At 45.4% G+C, this 18,970-nt stretch overlaps 1 protein-coding gene across 1 annotated transcript in view; it reads left to right on the top strand.

The window, feature by feature from the left end:
- LOC142803154 (uncharacterized) overlaps positions 1-18,970 on the top strand; it is a 169,370-nt gene that overhangs the window by 51,013 nt on the left and 99,387 nt on the right. Inside the window, exons 3-5 of the mRNA XM_075888253.1 lie at positions 9,492-9,536; positions 10,536-10,640; positions 15,155-15,178. Coding sequence (XP_075744368.1) covers positions 9,492-9,536; positions 10,536-10,640; positions 15,155-15,178 — 174 coding nt within the window. The remainder of the gene's footprint in view (positions 1-9,491; positions 9,537-10,535; positions 10,641-15,154; positions 15,179-18,970) is intronic.

Here is an 18,970-nt window from a genome sequence, read left to right as displayed (position 1 = left end):
TTTGTCTGCGGATGGTAAGCGGATGTGGTCTTATCAACTGTACCACAAGCTTTTAGAATTTCGTCAAGAATTGTCGACATGAAGGCCTTTCCCTGGTCACTCAACAACGTGCGAGGTGCACCATGACGCAACACAATGGCTTCTAAAAAGAAGGCAGCAACGTCTGAGGCGAAGCTAGTGCGTAGAGGAGTGGTCTTCGCGTATCGTGTGAGGTGGTCGACGGCTGTGACGATCCAGCGGTGGCCCGCTGGCGTTACGGGAAGTGGCCCGACGAGGTCTATTCCGACAACGACAAAAGGTGTATCAGGACATGGAATGGGTTGTAATAATCCAGCAGGAGCAGAAGTTGGTCGTTTCCGGCGTTGACACAGTGCACAAGAAGCGACATAATTAGCCACAAAGGTAGAAAGACCAGGCCAGAAGAAACGGCTCCTAACGCGGTTGTAGGTCTTTTGAAATCCCAAGTGTCCAGCTGATGGATCGTCGTGGAGTGCTTCGAGAACTTGTTTTCGCAGTGAACGGGGAAGTACTGGCACCCACCGATGCCCATCCGCATTGTAAGTATAGCGCTGCAGGACATTGTTGTCTAGCTTGAACTGCCGTAGCTGACGACGTAGTCTGGCATTAGGTGGAGAAGGCGAGTCATTCAAGTACCCGATGATGCGGTTACAGTATGGGTCGTCACGTTGGCACGCGGCAAACTGAGCGCTGCTGTTTAAAGATAGTGGCCCAGCAACTGCCAGGGGTGATAACGTGAGTGCAGAGGAAGCCGCTTGATCACCTGAGGGGCATCGAGGATGCGTGGTTGTAGATGAAAGTGGCAAAGGGAAGCCAGAGAGAGCGTCGGCATCCTAATGCTGTTTGCCAGACCTGTACACAACGTCAAAAGTGTACTCTTGCAAACGGAGTATCCAGCGACCGAGTCAGTCGCCCAGACAAATTCTTCAGCGAGGACAACCAGCATAGGGCATGGTGGTCGGTAATGACAGTGAAGCGGCGTCCATACAGATAAGGTCGAAACTTCTGGATGGCCCAAACAACAGCAAGACATTCCTGCTCTGTTATCAAGTAGTTCTGCTCTGCAGGTGTTAGTGCGCGGCTGGCATACGCAACTACTCGCTCACGTGAAGTGTCGTCACGCTGGAGAATGACGGCACCGATTCCGTGGCCGCTAGCATCTGTGTGAAGGAAAGTGGGTGCGCTCTCATCGAAGTGATGGGGGACGGGGTCTGATGTCAAAGCACGTTTAAGGGCTTGGAAAGCACACTCGCACTTGTCAGTCCAAATGAAAGCCGTTCCTGACGTCAGAAGATTGTGTAACGGCCCCGCGATGGCAGCAAAGTGACTGATAAAGCGGCGGAAGTAAGACGCCAGGCCCACGAAACATCGCAATTGTTTTTGATTGCCCGGACGTAGAAAATTAATTACGGCAGCAACCTTGTCGGGGTCGGGTCAAACGCCATCTTTGCTGACAAGGTGTTCCAATACTTTGATGCTCCTGCTGGCGAAGTGGCACTTCTTTGTATTGAGCTGAAGCCCAGCGTTCGAAATGCACGTAAAAACTTCGTCCAAACGCTTAAGGTGCTGAGGAAAAGTAGAAGAATAAATTACGATGTCGTCCAAATAGCATAAGCAGGTTTTCCACTTTAGACCACGTAAGACAGTATCTATCATGCGCTCGAATGTTGCTGGAGCGTTGCATGAGCCAAAAGGCATGACGTTGAACTCTTAAAGCCCATCAGGTGTTGCAAACGCTGTTTTCTCCTTGTCTGCTTCGCGCATAGGTATTTGCCAATACCCGGATCGAAGGTCAAGGCTGGAGAAATATTCTGCGCCTTGTAAGGAGTCCAGGGCATCATATATGCGTGGCAACGGATATACATCTTTTTTCGTTATCTTATTTAGCGCTCTGTAATCAACACAAAAGCGGACAGAGGAGCCATCCGTTTTCCGGACCAACACCACAGGAGACGATCAAGAGCTGAATGAAGGTCGAATAATGTCCCGTTTGAGCATGTTGGCGATGTTTTCCTCAATCATTTGCCATTCCGCAGAAGACAGACGGTATGGGCGGCGGCGCACAATGGAGCTGCCTTCGGTTTCGATGCTGCGCTCTGCAAAAGATGTGCGGCCCAAAACTTTGGAATGTACGTCGAACGAAAAGCTGTGCTTTTGGAGAAAGTCTAAGAGGTCTCTCTTTTGCTCAGCACTGAGGTGAGGACTTATGGTAGCATATATATATATACATGAAATATGTATATGCTACTATATATATTATATATATATGATACTATATATATGTACTATATATACTATATGATACTGTATATATGATACTATATATATGCAAGGGAGTTTAATAGCGACGCCAGGTAGTAGGCAGGCAGCTGGTACGGACAGAAATGCTCGAGCAGTCCAGCGTCTACAGCTCGTGCACACACTCGCGCTTCGCACTCCGAGAGAGATGGTCCCACTAGTCAGTGCCTTGCGAATTCCCCACTACAATACCCCAGCGACGAAGACGAGCCATCCTGTGACTCAAGGTGACGGGAGAACAGGAGGGTCGTAGCAGGGCTTGAGGCGACTGACGTGGACCGTCTCACGACCAAGGCGGCGCTTGTCCGTGGATGGCTTGAGCGGTTCAATCACATAGGTGACAGAAGAAGGGTGCTGTATGACGCGGTAAGGGCCCGTATACTTCTGTGCAAACTTGGGAGTCAGTCCAGGAGAGTGGAAAGGCAGTCGGAGCCACACGAGAGAACCGACGGGGAATGTGTCCTGAACAAGATCACGGTCATGGCGATCTTTTTGGAGGGCTTGATTATCGGCTGTGAAGGACCGTGCAAGCTGACGACACTCTTCGGCATGTTCTGCCATTTCAGAAACTGGGCTGAACTCGGAGGCATCACGATTGTATGGCAGAATTGTGTCGAGTGTGCAGCATGGGTCATGACCTGATAAAAGAAAAAATTGAGAAAAGCCCGTTGTTGATTGAATCGCCGTATTGTAGGCATACGTCACGAAAGGAAGGACAACGTCCCAATTGGAGTGGTCCGAATCAATATACATAGCGAGCATGTCTCCGAGGGTTCTATTGAAACGTTCCGTTAGGCCGTTCGTCTGAGGGTGGTAGGCTGTTGATCTGCGGTGTACCGTGCGGCATGAATGTAAGAGCTGCTGCAGAACTTCGGACAAGAATACACGGCCCCTGTCACTCAGGAGCTCCCGTGGTGCACCATGACGAAGAACAAACCGATGCAAGATGAAGGTTGCAACGTCACGAGCACCAGCCGAAGGTAGCACTGCCGTTTCGGCGTACCTTGTCAGATGGTCGGCAGCCACAATCACCCATCGATTACCACCAACAGAGCACGGTAGCGGGCCGTATAGGTCAATCCCAACACGGTCAAATGGGCGTGCAGGACATGGTAAAGGCTGCAGTTGACCGGGTGAATGAGGGAATGTCTTGCGCTGCTGACACAGGGAACATGAGCGAATGTGTTTGCGTACAAACGTGTACATATTCCGCCAGTAGTAACGTTGGCGGATCCGTTCATACGTCTTTAGCGCACCGGCGTGTGCGTGTTGCGGCTCAGCATGAAAATATTCACCGATATCAGAGCGCATATGGCTGGGTATGACTAGCAGCCATTTACGACCCGCCACTTGATAGTTGCGACGGTATAACATGCCATCCCGTATGGCGAAATGCGTTGCTTGGCGGCGAAGAGCACGCGGGTAACTGGAAGTTGATGTGTCAGAAAGCATATTTAAGAGCGAGACAATCCAAGGGTCTTTCCACTGTTCGGATGACATGTATGTGACGCTGACGGAGTAGAGAGGAAGGTCAAGGGCTGATATTTCCGATTCATCAGATTTCACGGGTGATCGTGAAAGCGCATCTGCGTCAGAGTGCTTTCGCCCCGATCGGTAGACGACGCGTATGTCGAATTCCTGGAGGCGTAGTGCCCAACGTACGAGGCGACCAGAAGGATCTTTCAGTGAAGCCAACCAACACAGTGCGTGATGGTCTGTTACCACGTCAAACGTTTGGCCGTACAAATAGGGGCGAAACTTGTTTAACGCCCACACAAGTGCCAGGCACTCTTTTTCAGTAACAGAATAGTTGGCTTCTGCCTTAGTGAGGGCGCGGCTGGCATAGGCGACCACATACTCCGTAAAACCTGGTTTGCGTTGCGCGAGTACTGCACCAAGGCCGACGCCACTTGCATCCGTGTGTACTTCGGTCGGCGCAGTAGGGTCATAATGACGCAGTACGGGTGGTGAGGTAAAAAGTTGGCACAGTGTTGTGAAGGATTTGTTACAGGCTTCTGTCCAATTCGAAAGATCTGCAGGGCCAGCAAGGAGTTTGGTGAGTGGAGTGATGATGGAGGCAAAGTTCCGGACAAAACGACGAAAATAGGAGCACAGGCCCACAAAGTACTCCTCAGTACTCAGGCCCACACCTCAACAACTCCCCCCCCCCCCCTTAGCTTAAATGAAAACCAGAGGACAATCCTTGAGATAATTGTCGCTGTCACGTTCCACTGTTTTTCCCAACCGCCTCCTTAGTTGCTTCTTGAAGCATGGGGAGGTGGGCCATGGCGGTAAAATGTGATAAGCGCTTAAAGATTGAAAATGAAAAATAAAATAACAAAATATATAAAGAGAAAAACAAACAAGAGTCACGTATGTCAGAGCTTCGCACAAAAGAAGAAACGTGTAGGATAGGCAAACGCCCAGAAGCTACGATGTCCGATCTGTGGATCTAGAATGTTTACAAAATAAAAGGTTGTTTTTGAAATTTTCGCCCCTGGGGTCGATTATGTCATGGTTTCATAGAGGGAGCAGCGGTTTGGGGATCCTTCGAGAGTTGCCCACCAAAATTCTTGGAAGGAGCATGCCTATGATGCACGCTGCTTCCTAGTATAGTGAGTGCAATTTACCCTATTAACCAATGCACTGTTAATATTCTAATCGACCGAATTGGTCACCATATACAACTTGCTGAGCTTTCTTCATGTGCTCCTTCAATTATATTTGTCTTGGACATTCTGTAAGCGTATTCCGCTGTCATTTCGTGGGGTCTACCTGTTATTCGCATTACGAACATTGAGCATTCTAGTGCATACAATTTCTCGTCGCCTCATCTTCTCGCTGCTGCAGATTTTCTGTCTCCAGCTCAAGACCGTATTCTCACAATTACATAGAGTAATGGAATTGATGGTTAAGCAGTGGTTGTCTGGAATCAGCGTTACATTTTGCGAGGAATCGCCATCGCCTGTTTTTTAGTTCAGTTTTTACGTGGCCATGCCAGTCTCACCACACACAACACGACAAAATAGTCACAACTACTACGAAAGGGGTCCACTGTTGCCAGCCTTATTGACCCAGCAACGGTATGTGTCCTCAGTGTACAGTCTCCAACGTCAGTATTGGCAGATCCTGATGCACTACTCTGATAAAGCGAAGACAGCGTTTGCTACTGCTGATGAGCTCTTTGATTTCGATGTGATGCTTTTTGGGCTCTGCAATGCCCTCGCCACATTTGAGCGAATGATTGATACGGTACTGCGGGGCCTAAAATGAAAGACCTGTGCTTGTTAACTAGATGACATCGCCATTTTTTCATCCAGCTTCTTGCAACAACTAGCACGTCTAGACGAAGTACTCACATCTTGTGCCAAAGCCGGTCTCCAGCTGAATGCTAAGAAGTGTTGGTCTGTGAGCCACAGCATCAAAGTGTTAAGCCACGTTGCTAAGCTACTCTTTAAGCCAGATGTTAAGCAAAACTGTTGAGCCACTTTCCTAAGCCCATCATCGATAAAAATCTTTCGTAGCTTCCTCGGCTTAGCATCATACTTCCACCGGTTTGTCCGTCATTTCGCCACTATTGCGGCTCTTCTTCACAAACTTCTGACCACAAGTACATAATTTATTTAAACAGATGACGTTAAAGCTGCATTCTAAAACCTTCAGTGATTTCGCCACTATCCCGGCTCCTTTTCACAAACTCCTGACTACAAGTGCATCGTTTAATTAAACAGATGACTGTGAAGCTGCTTTCCAAAATCTTCCGTAATTTCGCCACTATCGCGGCTCATTTTCACAAACTCCTGACCACAAGTGGATTGTTTATTTGTACAGATGACTGTGACGCTGCTTTCCGAAAATTTCCGTGATTTTGTAGCTATCGCGGCTCCTCTTCACGAACACCTGACCACAAGTGCATCACTTATTTAGAGAAATGACTGTGAAGCTTCTTTCCACAACCTTCCGTGATTTTGCCACTATGGTAGCTTCTCTTCACAAACTCAGGACCACAATTGAATCATTTATTTGGACAGATGACTGTAAAGCTGCTTTAAAGAAATTTCCGTAATTTCGCTGCTATCGCGGCTCCCTTTCGGAAACTCCTCACCACAAGCGAATCATTCATTTAAACAGATGATGGTAAAGCTGCTTTCCAGACCCTGAAGCGATGCCTCCCGTCAAGACCAGTTCTTTGCAATTTTGATCCCACAGCCTCAAGTGTATTACACACTGATGCAAGTAGGCATAGAATTGGCACTCTGCTGCTGCAGACTTCGCAAGAGCAGGTCATGGATTACGCGAGCCGTACTCGCTCTTCAGCGTAACGGAATGGCAGCATCACTGAACAAGAATGTTTGGCTATTGTGTGGTTCGTGCAAAACTTCACCCAGTCATGACGGACCATCATGCGCTATGTTGGTTGTCCTCTTTAAGGAATATGTCAGGATGCCTCGACCGTTGGGTTCTTCTACTACAGGTGTGTGACTATAGTGTCACATACCGGTCGGGTTGAAAACGTCAATATGCCGACGCTTAAACGTGCTGTCCGCTGTAGTGAAATAACGATGACGCATCTACCTGCTGCACGGCACCTCCTGGCCAATACACCACGCAGATGACCTGTCTTAGTCCTATCGAGTTCGCTGCACCGGATGACCTCTCTCAGTCTGATGACTTCACCCCACTCAAGCGTGCATACATATAGTTGCGTACAATCATTGATCGGCTAACCGACTTGTCTCATGCTCCCAACAGCCGCTTATGACGACAACTCACGAGTTTAAAACTTCCCGTTGTGGCGCTACTTCGGAAAATTTACCATCCTCTCGGTAGCAGACGTATCCCGGTCATAACTTGACCACTTTTACTCTCTTTCATGACGGCCCAGTGGCTGGCCACTTGGGTTTTCGTAATGCCTACGATCACATTTTTACTTGTTGCTTTTGGCCTGGCTTCTTTACAAGTGTTTCCAAGTATGTTGCTTTCTGTTCATCATGTCAGCACCAAACACATTCAACATCTCTTCCCGCTGGCCGTCTATAACCTCTCCCGTGCCTATCCGCTCCCTTCGAGTTGGTCGGCATAGACTTATGCGGGCGCCTTGCGCTTACGCTAGCCGGTCACCGCTGGATTGTTACTGCCATGCACCATCTTACTCGCAACGCTGAGACGGCAGCTCTTCCTTCTGGCACTGCCTCCGAAGTGACCGACTTTGTTCTACGTGCCATTATCTTGCGCCACTGCACCCCTCGTGTCTTCCTAATTGACCATGGCAAAACATTTCTTTCTCATGTTTTTGCTGAAGTCGTACAGGTATCTGACACCATTCATGAAACCACCTCGGCATATCATCCGCAAACAAATGTCCCCACTCAGCGTTTTGTACAACTTTGTCAGACGTGATCTCTATGTGTGTCCAGCCCGATCGCAATAACTGGGAGACAATACTACCTTTCGTCACGTTTTCCTATAACACTGCCATTCAACGCACTATGAGTTATAGCCCGTTTCTCCTTGTGTTTGGCCGTGCCCCATCTTTTTTTCTAGACACTGACTTGTTGTCCACGCCCTCTGTCACATATGCGTCCCCTCTGGAAGAGTTAGCTGTCCCTGCTAACCACTGCCGCGCAATCACCCGCGCCAACACCTCTACCATTCAGGCCCAGCGAAAAGTTAGTGGCGATGCGACACGTCAAGTTGTGTCATTCTACCCAGGCGATGAGGTGCTCCTCAGGACACCTGTTCGCACATTTGGCTTCTGTGAGAAATTCGTTCAGATATACCTGGGTCTTTACACCGTGCTTGAACAAACATCAGCCGTGAATTATCGCGTCGCTCCTGTTAGTTCGGCTTCTGATCGCCATCATCGCGAAACTAAGATCACCCATGTGTCTCCCTAGAAGCCCTATATCTGACGCTCGTACCCTTAGTAAACGGACCTTTTGGTGACCACTTTCGTGAAGAGGGCAAATAGTGTGAACGCTGTCTGTGTAGTTCATAATGTTCACTTGCGCATACAAAGTATCGTGATCATCATAATTGTAGTCTGCTGTGTCAGAAAATACAGCGGTCGTTCTGTCGTACCTAATGTCGTCTCACAATATATATATATATATATATATATATATATATATATATATAGATAAGTGTGTGTGTGTGTGTGTGTATAATTTTTTTTGGCGAAATGCATACAAAACAGAAGTGTGGACCATGGCCGCATCGCATACTTCTGAATGCTCTTTATTGAAGCAAGTGGTTTACTAAGAGACTCCGCGATAATATGAATATTCACTTGTTTTCGAAAAGAAAATGAAAAAAAAACACCACAAGAAACTCCTAAACCAGTGTTTGTTAAAACTCTGCCTTCATCAATCGGCGAGCAGTATATTTGATTATGAGAGACTAAATAAGTCGATAGGGAATCTTATCGTTTCATGCCGAAAATGCACTGCAGCATGCCAATACGACATCACAAACTGGATGCGTTCTGTTTCCCATTAGAGTGATTGTGGTCGAATAAGTGTACTGCAATAATAAAAAAAATGGCCGGGGAAATAATTTGCCGGGCTTCATTCGGGCTTCTCGTAGGAGTGGGCGCACACTTTTGCATAGCTCACGCAAATAACTAGTTTGAACAATCGGACATACCCGCAATTCCTCCCTTACCATTCCCCGTGGAGACGTCTATGGAGACGTCTTCTAGGAGAAAATCCTATGGAGACGTCTTCATGCCCACGCATACCCTTCTCCTCAGCTGTTGCTCCACTCGTGTGGCACTTTTCTTAAACGTTCTTTGTGCTACGACTTTCACGCTACCCTTTCTCATATCATTGTCGACTGTCCTGCTGATCCCTCCATCAGGACATCCTGCAATCTCCAGCTGGGAAGACTGAGAGGTTCTGATCTCGTCTGAGGACCTAGGGCTGCAGCTTGCTGCGGTGCCTCGGGCTGCCGGTATCGTAGCGGCAAGAGGCATAACCCAGTAGAAGTGCCGTCAGATTGCACGGTGGTTCAAGGACATGGGGAGGGGGATTGCAAACACCGTTGTCAACAAAGTTTTGCTCTCTTCTTACCCTGAGATTTTATTTAATATTGTAGATTACGCAAGTGTTCAGAATAATATGTCCAAGTGCTAATGGAGGCAACCCTCATCATGCTCTTTTGTCTGTTCTGCGCAGCGCGCCTAACGGTGGACAACATCTTGCAAGTCCTCTCGGAAAGAGGTAACGGTGCAACAGCACTACGTCCACTTCTGACCTTCCTTAGCGGGAGACGCGAAACGACGCTGTTTTATAAAACGACATAAGCGTAAGAACTAGCGTTTCGATTTCTTCATGTGTTGAGTGCATGTTCCTACCTGTAAGTGAAGGCGCGAAATTTCAGAAGGCCACCCAGAAAACAAGATGAAGGCTTGCTAAAACGTTTCAATAAAGAAGCGCCAACTCCTTGCCTCGCTCATGGAGAGTGGTGCCTGTGTAGCGTGTCGCCGACTGTTTACGGATGATTGGTTTCTGCAGCAGTAATAATATCAGTGAAAGCCATCCCGAATGCAAACAATACACAGGCTGAAATTTGAATGATATTGCCCACACCTAATTATACTGAAATGTCGCTAAAGGAACGTCTCTCTACATTATTGAATATGAATTGACAATGGCACTAATAAGCCTGATTTACTGTGTGGTAAATGAAAGGCACGAACACAAGAACATCTTGCCCCCATTGATGAGTCATTACGAGCGTACTAATTGCGTCACTCGCGTGAAGAAATTGGCACCTTGTTAGATGAGCCTGAAGAACAGCAGCTCATTTTAACGGCTAGTATTGGGAAGCGTACAGGACGAGGCAAGTTTATGCCGGTCGAATATACAGAAAAATAAGCCCTCTCCCAGCCCGACCGCTTTTCGCAGCACGGTGAGTTTTCTTGCGTTGGATATTTATTGAAACGGGGATCTGCGGCCTAATAAGTTGGGTTGTAGTGTATTAGTGAATACAAGCTTTAACTTGACAAAATGTACAGGTGGAGGAACCTTAGTCAGGCAGAGGTAATCTGCCTTTAGTCCCTTCAACCTAGACAATCATTGTTTTTGTCTGAATAAACAGTAAATGAATGAATGAACTTGAAGGCGGAAAGCCCCCGATCACCTCACTACTAAATCAAGTTAATTAAGTGTTGTGGCGTACATGAACGATGCTATGCCATATAGAAACGCACTGCACAGGCATTGACTGGCGGCGCATCATCGAAGACCCGAACTACGCGCCCAAGATATTGTCCGGCCCATCGGATGATGAGAGTGAGGAGGACGAGGAGAGCGAGGAAGATGGTGAGTGGCCTTTCTCGAGAATCAGCACTGCAGCTCGCTATCAGTCGCATTACAGCCGTGCATCTTTGTTACAACTTGTAAAAGTATATTGCGTCGAGTTCACTCACAACGGTACCATTTGTAACAATATGTTCGCTACAACAACGAACACCGATTGCACCCTAAACATTTCTATGCTTCCTCTGGTAAAACGAATCGCTTATTACGACGCTCCGAGTGCACCGATATTTGATATAGTGATTGAATCCGGCTGCAGAACCCACCGAAAATGGCTCCCCGCGACGACCACGTCATTCAACGGATGATGCTGAGAGCGACGGCTCCGACGACGTGGTTGGGCAACCTACTCAGAAATTGTCAACGCGAGAAGCCTAAATAACAATGCAGTCTCTTCGCGACGCTGTTTTCGCGAAAAAGCTCCCGCTCAGCAACTTGGAGCACCTGAATGCCCTTGAGAAAGATGTGGGTTAGACTAACGTGGAGGAGTCAAAGCTTACAGACATTGACTTTTCCGCAAAAAAATAGTAGTCTAGCAGCATCCTACATCCGTGCAAGCAAAGTGTTTTGCAATCTTCTGTATTCTTTCTCAACTTGCTTATAACAAATGTCGGTAACGATGGGATTTAATTGGTGCTGGAATGTCATTATAAGTGGACTGCACTTATACGTAGTTTGAATCCAAGCTGCGCGTGATCAGTTCGTGGAGATTTCTTTGTGTACGTTGACCGCTAACCGTATCGCAAATCGATGCGAAAAGCACCTATCTTAACGGAAAACGCGCATCCAAGATAGATTAGCCTAGTTTGTCCAAATGTTTGTTTAGAAAAGCAAAGTTGCATATTAGCAAAAGTGCCTCTATATACTTGGTGATATTGACGTTCTCCTAATATGTTGACATTTTTAGACATTAGAAATCAGTCACTGCACACAGCGTTCACTTCAAGAGGCAAGAACACAGTGATGTGTGGCTGTCGTACGTTTCTCATCGGTGATGCCAACCGAAGTGTTCATGTAACAGACACTTCAACAGTCTTTTTAGCAGAGCAACGCACCAATCGAGCGTTGAAACAACGTGATACATTTTGAGGCACTTGTCCCCTAATCTTAATAATGTGGAATGTTGTCACAGTTTCTCTTTCCAAGCGTGTCCTCAAAGTATCCATCGTGTAGCCTGAAGACCTTTTGTAAACGCAGTTTTTTCTTGCATCTCTTCGCACTTGCCGTACCTCTGCAACGTTTAATACATGTTCCACTCACGTAGCCTAATGAACTCTAAATATGTTGGCGCAGTTTTTTGTTTTCAAGAGCCTAGTGTACTGAAGTGACAGTGTGATTACTAAAGAGGTCCTGCAACATTTGTCTAACATGCTCAGAAAATGCTGCTTATCGGTAGTCGATTCTGCTGTGAGCTTGTGCGCAGAACAATACAGCGCAGAAAGTGCCAGCGATTTTGCAATTAGACATAAAATTTAGCTAAAAATGATTTGTTTCTCGCTCGACAAACGATGCCACAAACGCCAAATGACCGCACCACAAAAGCAATGTCCACGGTCATTGACTGAGTTGAAGATGGTGGGCTACATAGTCCGGTTAAGTTGGGGCATCTTAATAATATCCAACGATGCAACCGGAAGCGTGCAAGAGGTAATTAAGGAGCCCAAAGCGGGATATACAGACCAGGCTGGCGAAGTTTTGTGCTAGAATTGCGTACTCCAGAAACACGGTGCAATAAAGAACACAGAACAAGCAGTGGGTACGACAAGCACCTACTTTAATCTGAGGCTTCATTCACACATACTGAGCGTATAGAATTGTTCACTTGCCGATAACAAGAAACAAGAGGAGCTTAATGAACAGAAGTCGTCTGTGCCAAGCAATCAAGCTCTTCTGTTTGTCTTGTCGCAGTGGCGATAGAAAACTGCTGTAAGGGGATAGAGTAAGCAAAATATTAAAAAAATATTTTTTGTATTTTTACGTTATTTGAAATCTCCAGTGTTTTTAAATCAAAATTTGTCATTTGTTTGTTTTATTGTAAGTTTTTTCTGTAAAAATGACCAAATTCAAACTTTTCATATTTCAAAACCTGCGATACCCCTATTCTTACGTAGCAGGAGATTCCTTGCAGTTCAAGCATCACAGCCGTAGGGAGAGCTTACAGTTTGAAAGCCAGAGCACATTTTGCAGATTCTGAAAAGAATGAGCCTAAAATTGCGAAACTGAAATGAAGTAGAGGCCCCAAGCTTTCTGTCGAAAAATTTATATCAGGCTGGGGTCGTCTTAAAGGTGTCATTATTGACAAAGACGTTTCGGCAAGACGTTTCGAAACTAGAAGAAAGGAAAGATATTGGTGATGAGTGTCTGGCTAGTGCCCATAGAACGGGCCTGTCGATTTGCTGTTATTTCGTTTAACTTTTTAGAGAATGTACACTTTTACCTTAAATGCGATTACCTCAAAGCATGCTTTTTTGTACTTGAGTTTCTTTATCTTAGCAACCAGAGTATCTAGAATAATAGGTTTTGGCCAGTAATAAGATAGCAATATAGCCAATATGCCTAAACAGATTATTGTATGAGGAAGTGTCGCTTTTAGCACATCTAATATCTATTACAGAGTGATAATTAGGTACCTGAAATGAAAAAAAATCTAAAAAATGAGTATTACAATAATCAGCGCTAAATCTGCTCTAGTGAAAACAGGGATGACTTATTATCATAATGGTAGTAAAATGATAACTGTAACTTTTATGGTTATGAAGAAAAAGGTACAAAATTTCGCCTGAAATACATGGTGGGTAAAGGGTTTACCTGTTCCCTTAAGGGGCCCTGAAACACTTTTTCAAGTTACTATAGAATGAAATCCCTAGAAGAGCTTATTGCCTCGCAAATTAAATGGCGTGAAAATCTTAAAAAATCTGTCCAGTGCGAGTGGAGTTGCAAAGATTCGTCGTATGCTGCGATTGCATTCTTTGTTCTCTCGTCCCGACGAAAGCGCTGGAAGCTAAGCAGGGAGGGATCGCAGGCGCACAGAAAAACGTCACGCATGCTTTGTGACCTTGATCACGTTTTCTTTTTCTTTCTTCGAATGCGCGGTTTTCTCAGTGTTATCGTGCGCGCACGCATGGACAAGTCGCGGCCTCCCGCGGAAATCTCTGTAACGACCAAGCGTGTTCTGTTCAAATCGGCCAATGGCTGATAGATGTGCTTACTACGAGTGGTTTTTTGGCTTATTCCGTGATTTGTTGAAAGAAAAAAAAAGCAATTTTCGGCTGACTTTGATAATTTATTGTGAATTTGAGGCGGCGTGCTGCAGTATTATATTTGGCTCGTGTGTTGCTGGTAGCCTCTACTACCAGTCGACAGCGCTTTCTGACCATGCTAAAAAAGTGTTGCAGGTCCTCTTTGAGAAAAACAAGGCACTGTCACTCTGCATCCTTTCTGTAGCAATGGGCAGCGTTTTGTACATCTATGGTGGTATTGCAATTTTATTGTTGTCGCGTGCAAGGAGTCACGCGCAACGTTTAAGCGCTGGCCTCGCAAGTGTTCAATGAAAATAAAGAACTGCGGCCTTTATGCAGCCACCCCCTCCCCGCTTCCCTTCGTAGCTTGCGGCACGCTGGCTAGGACAAAAACATTCCTCAAGTTTGCGCTTTCCGCAGACCTTACCCCTCTGTAACTGAAAGCTTTGATTTCGTGCTTTCATCACGACGACAAAACACTATCGTGCAATACATCTCACTCCTTTCTATCTTCTTTTCTTCCTATATTCTTTACTTACTATTTTGCATCGCCAAAGGCAATGAGCCGTGCCCCCATGAAGGGAGGCAGAAAATACCGCCTTTGTTCTACCTTCCTCTTTTCACCAAACCACTCGCTCTCTTTGGGCGTGTTCCAAAATGTTTGTGTGGCAGACGATTTGTGAGGCAATAGACTGGCATCAGTGAGGCTATTTCATGATTACTTGGTAAGTTATTGCACAGCCCATTTAAAGCTAAAATCCTTCTTTGACTTTTCATTATATTTTTGATAGTGCCTACTACAACTCTACGAAAGTCGAAGCCTAATGCGTCCCACGTATTTTTTCTTGAATATATCCGTCAGCCACACATCAAAGAAGGCCCATGTGGATCGTTTTTCGTGCGCGGAATTGTTGGTCATGGTGTAGCGGTCAACTATTCAATAAAATAGTCGATTTTGTTGAAGATGGCAGAGGAAAGCGGATCATGCAGAAGAAAGAGCTACGCCAAGTCTGAATATTTTCTTTCAATCAGGCGGCAATGTCAAATGAGAGTTGCGTCTGCCTTTGAAACACGTATGCATGTAGTTCAAACTAGGCTATAATACATTTAAGCGAGAGCCAGCTTTACAAGATTAAGTTCACATTGCCGTGTTTCGTGCATTGTCTCTGTGTGCCTATTCTGTTCGCAATTTGACAGGAAGCAAAGAAACACGTGCACCTGTTGTTGGACGCATATTTGCTAATGTGACATTTTGTTCCGTTTTGTTTTTCTTTTCAGAAAGCGGAAGCGAAGAGGAGGGAGGTGCGTACAATTAACCACAGATGCCTTCATTTCCCGTCTTTTTTCTGTACAAAACTGTCAGTAACCGCAAATAACCCACAAATTTAATATACTTATTCGTTGACCAACTTGGATGGTAACGAGCAATCGTTGAATTTTAGGTATGGCATGTGCATATTCCGCGACCAAAACATTCCTTGAGTATAAGCATGCCAAACACTTTAAGCCAGTTCACGCTGTTAGCCAGTATACACTACGTTCGCTATGTCCTGGGTACTTTTCGTTTTCATGCTATCTAAAATAATGTAAGTCAGGGCAACATGCATTCGCTTAGTCGTGCGAATAACCTGTGAGGCATGCCTCAATCTAGCTTTTTTGTTATTTTTGGAGGGAACAGTTACTTCACAATCAAAGCATGGACTGCAGCCCCAGCAGTTATCTTAAAGTATGCTTCATCAGCTTCAGGTGACACCGTATTCATGTATGGTGTGAAACTCACAGAATCGTCCTTTGTGACCAGTGAGCAGCCCTAATATATTAACAACGAAGATTGCAGCAAATAGTTCCTTCGGACTATCATAATCTTAACGAGTGTGTGCTACTGTGCGGCCTACTAGAAGACCATTCTCGTTATAAACGGGTCGTGCCACGGAATTTGGGTAGATCCCTTCACTTGCCAACGATTCACTAAACATGAAGAAGGCCCTACAAGAAATGGTTGTGAAGTGACCCCGGCGTTTTGAAGACCCCGAGTACATACAATGAGAGAGTACTCGGTAAATGGAAAAGCAGTGGCAGCTACGAAATCATCTGTAAATGATTGAAGGCTAGAGATATGAAATATTTGTAGATGACGTGCCCGTAGACCTATGAGAGCTGTGAGAGGTGCGGAATATTAGTGTCACGCGAGTTTCTGTGTCGAGAGTTTAGACAAACAGATTGTGCTTTTCACTGTCTATGGTTTAGCTCGAACACTATACGAAAAGAATAAACGTAAAATGAACTCTCATCACATAGCTAGAGCCTAGCAGCAACCCAGAAGGAACCTATAGGGCTCGCATCACCAAGATAAAACCTAGAAAGAATTTAGAAGCTACCGGGTAGGTCTTCGAAGCTGTGCAGTCTCGCTTTTTCAGTATTTACGCGGCTTGGTGCAGGCTTCACCAAATTTTAGTGAAACAAAAGTTCACTTTTTCTCAGGGAGAACCGTAGTATTCAATTCTACGGTTTCTTTCAGTGTCTCTAAGTACTTGTCAGGCGATGACAGAGAAGAGCACAGTGATCTTGTAATTGAGCCTGATGCTGTCTTGAAATGAAGGGTAGCGTTCATAGGCACGCATAGGGGGTACACCCCCTAGTCGCTCACCAAGTTTATTAACAAAGAAGACTGAAAAAAGTGTGACATACGTTGCCTTATAAAAGGGGGTAGGGGTGCTGCGATGAACATTCCCCTCACTACCCCCCTGATAGGAAACTTCGCGCACGTCTATGGTAGCATAAGAAAAGCTTTTGCCGCGGTGAGTGGTTTCGAATGCGGAATAAGTACATTATCTCTGGTAGAAGGGCATGTTATTTATTCAGATACTAGTTGCGTAAAAAATAAGCATTTGCGGAATTTCGGTGCAGCGATGTTGAATACTGGAAATTCTGCGAGACTATCAATCGCATAGTTTGTGTGTGTGTGTGTGTGCATGCGCGCGTGAGTGTGTGTGTGTTTGGGGGGGAGGGGCGCAAAACAGCACCTAAGCAAGCGAAGCTTGCATTCGCTGGGGGCCGGAATGATCTTGGCCTAGGCACCACACAACTGAGGTGTTTCTGTGCCATCTTGTGTCAAAAGGCATGCCATGCAGTCGGGCGTTTTACCGTTTCTATTTTGAATCAATGGCGTCATAAATAATGACGTTTCGTCGTTTTAACCTAAAGAAGCCGTATTTTTTTGAGGTTTGGGCGCTTTCGCTCACACTCAAAACATTTCTTTTTGCTTAGTAGGTATTCCATGACTTTTTTTCTGTGCAAGCTTTTGTTGCTGCGTCGCTTCAAGTAAATAGCGTTATTTAAGCAGCAAAAAAGAACATAGGTCATTATCTCCGGGAAGTTAAGACATAAAGACTAGAAACAAAATAACATACTGCGGAGGCCCGTATGAAATACGGTGACAGAGTCGTGGAGTTCATTCAAGGAAGTTATAGCTTTTATGGTAAAGGAAAGCTTAAGAACTGAATATATATCTATGCTTCACAACGGCTAGATGATGCCGCTTGTTCAGAGTGAAGAATATCCGGCATTTTGGGAAGCAACCATGAACTTGGTTCAATCGGTTGCTGGTATAGCTCATAAGGAGGCCACCTACTTAAATCACAAATGTGAACAAATCTAATTGTTCGACCTTTCATATAAACTCATTACTCAACACGAAATAAAATCTATTCTTCAGCACAGTACCTGATCATGCTGAGAGTGATGTCTAAATATAATTCAAATCGGTGAAAGCTATGAGCCACGTCCGATGAATCGTCAGTTTATTTTTTGGTTTCTTTTTTAGACATGCGTTACACTATTGCTCTCGCTTGGAGAGGGCTAGCGAAATGTTCGGGAAAACTGCTAAATGCACGAACACTGGTAGGGCACGTGTTCGAGCAGATTACGAGAGTACTAACACGCGTTTAAGGCACTTCGAAAGGGTCACTTTTCGTTTTTCCACACAGGAACCAACGCTTTTCGCACACAGGAACCAGACAAGACGTATAAAGTATTTTACCTTGATCTTGAAGTTTCCATCGCCCAGCATCTGCAAGCCAGCCGCGCCGGAATAAACATTATCGTAAAGACTCAACACAGTATAATGCCGTTCATGGAGCTTGCTGAAGTTTCCGTCTTGCATACAGCCTAAATCGCCTAAGTCGCATTCAGAGTATTTTCACTCTTCTTTTACGCGAGCCACGCAGCGGTCCTCAAATGACAGAGCTGGTGCTAGTATTTTACGAGTTACAGTCTTGCCGTGACCTCAGATTTGTCCGAACACGTCGCTGCGAAGTCACCTACTCGATACTGAAAATGAAGGTGCTTTTTCAAGTTGGTGTTATGAAGAATAAATGCAATGCATTTCCAAACAGACACTGTGTGTAAGGTTTTGGACAGCTGAGAGCTTAGTTGAAGCCACATGCCAAAAATATGGAAATTGTGGGTCAATAAATTTTAAGTGGATTAGCAGAATTGTTAACGAGGTACATCATGATCCAGTTACAATAAAGCTTGTGCAAATTATTTGTTCTTGCTGTAAATATAGTCTCTGAGGCCACGCGGTAGAGAGTCATTCTGACCTAGATATGTACTCAAGTGGTATCATGCGGTATTTTTCTTAGAAATTGGTCATATAACGTTTATAATTTGCTCAGTATGTGCCATTACTGTGAAATTATAAGCATTAAACTGAAAACGGCCTCCTCCTCTTTGCTTGTGACTTGGTGTTGGGTGCATCACTAGACACCTTATTAATTTCCAACTAATATACGAATTCTAGAGAAGATACAATACTGAAGTGATCAAAAAATCACAGCATAACCACGGAGCAAATGATGGGGCAAAGCGTCTGTCTGTCTGTCTGTTTGTCTGTCGATCCGTCCGCTAACTATACGAAAACCACTAAAGCCATCTACTGATGATATTTTCAAGCGCATATGCACACAACGCCTTCTAGTGAGCAATTATAAACTAGAGGTGGTTACATACTACTACTACTGCTACAGAGAAGGGAACGACCCACACCATTATAAGCTTTGGCCCTAAAATATCGTTATAGCCACTGTCGTTTTG

This window comes from Rhipicephalus microplus, chromosome 3, assembly GCF_043290135.1.
Source record: "Rhipicephalus microplus isolate Deutch F79 chromosome 3, USDA_Rmic, whole genome shotgun sequence".
Classification (NCBI taxonomy): Eukaryota; Metazoa; Arthropoda; class Arachnida; order Ixodida; family Ixodidae; genus Rhipicephalus; species Rhipicephalus microplus.
The sequence above is the reverse complement of the archived record's forward strand: the minus strand, read 5'-3'. Positions and strand labels throughout refer to the sequence as shown.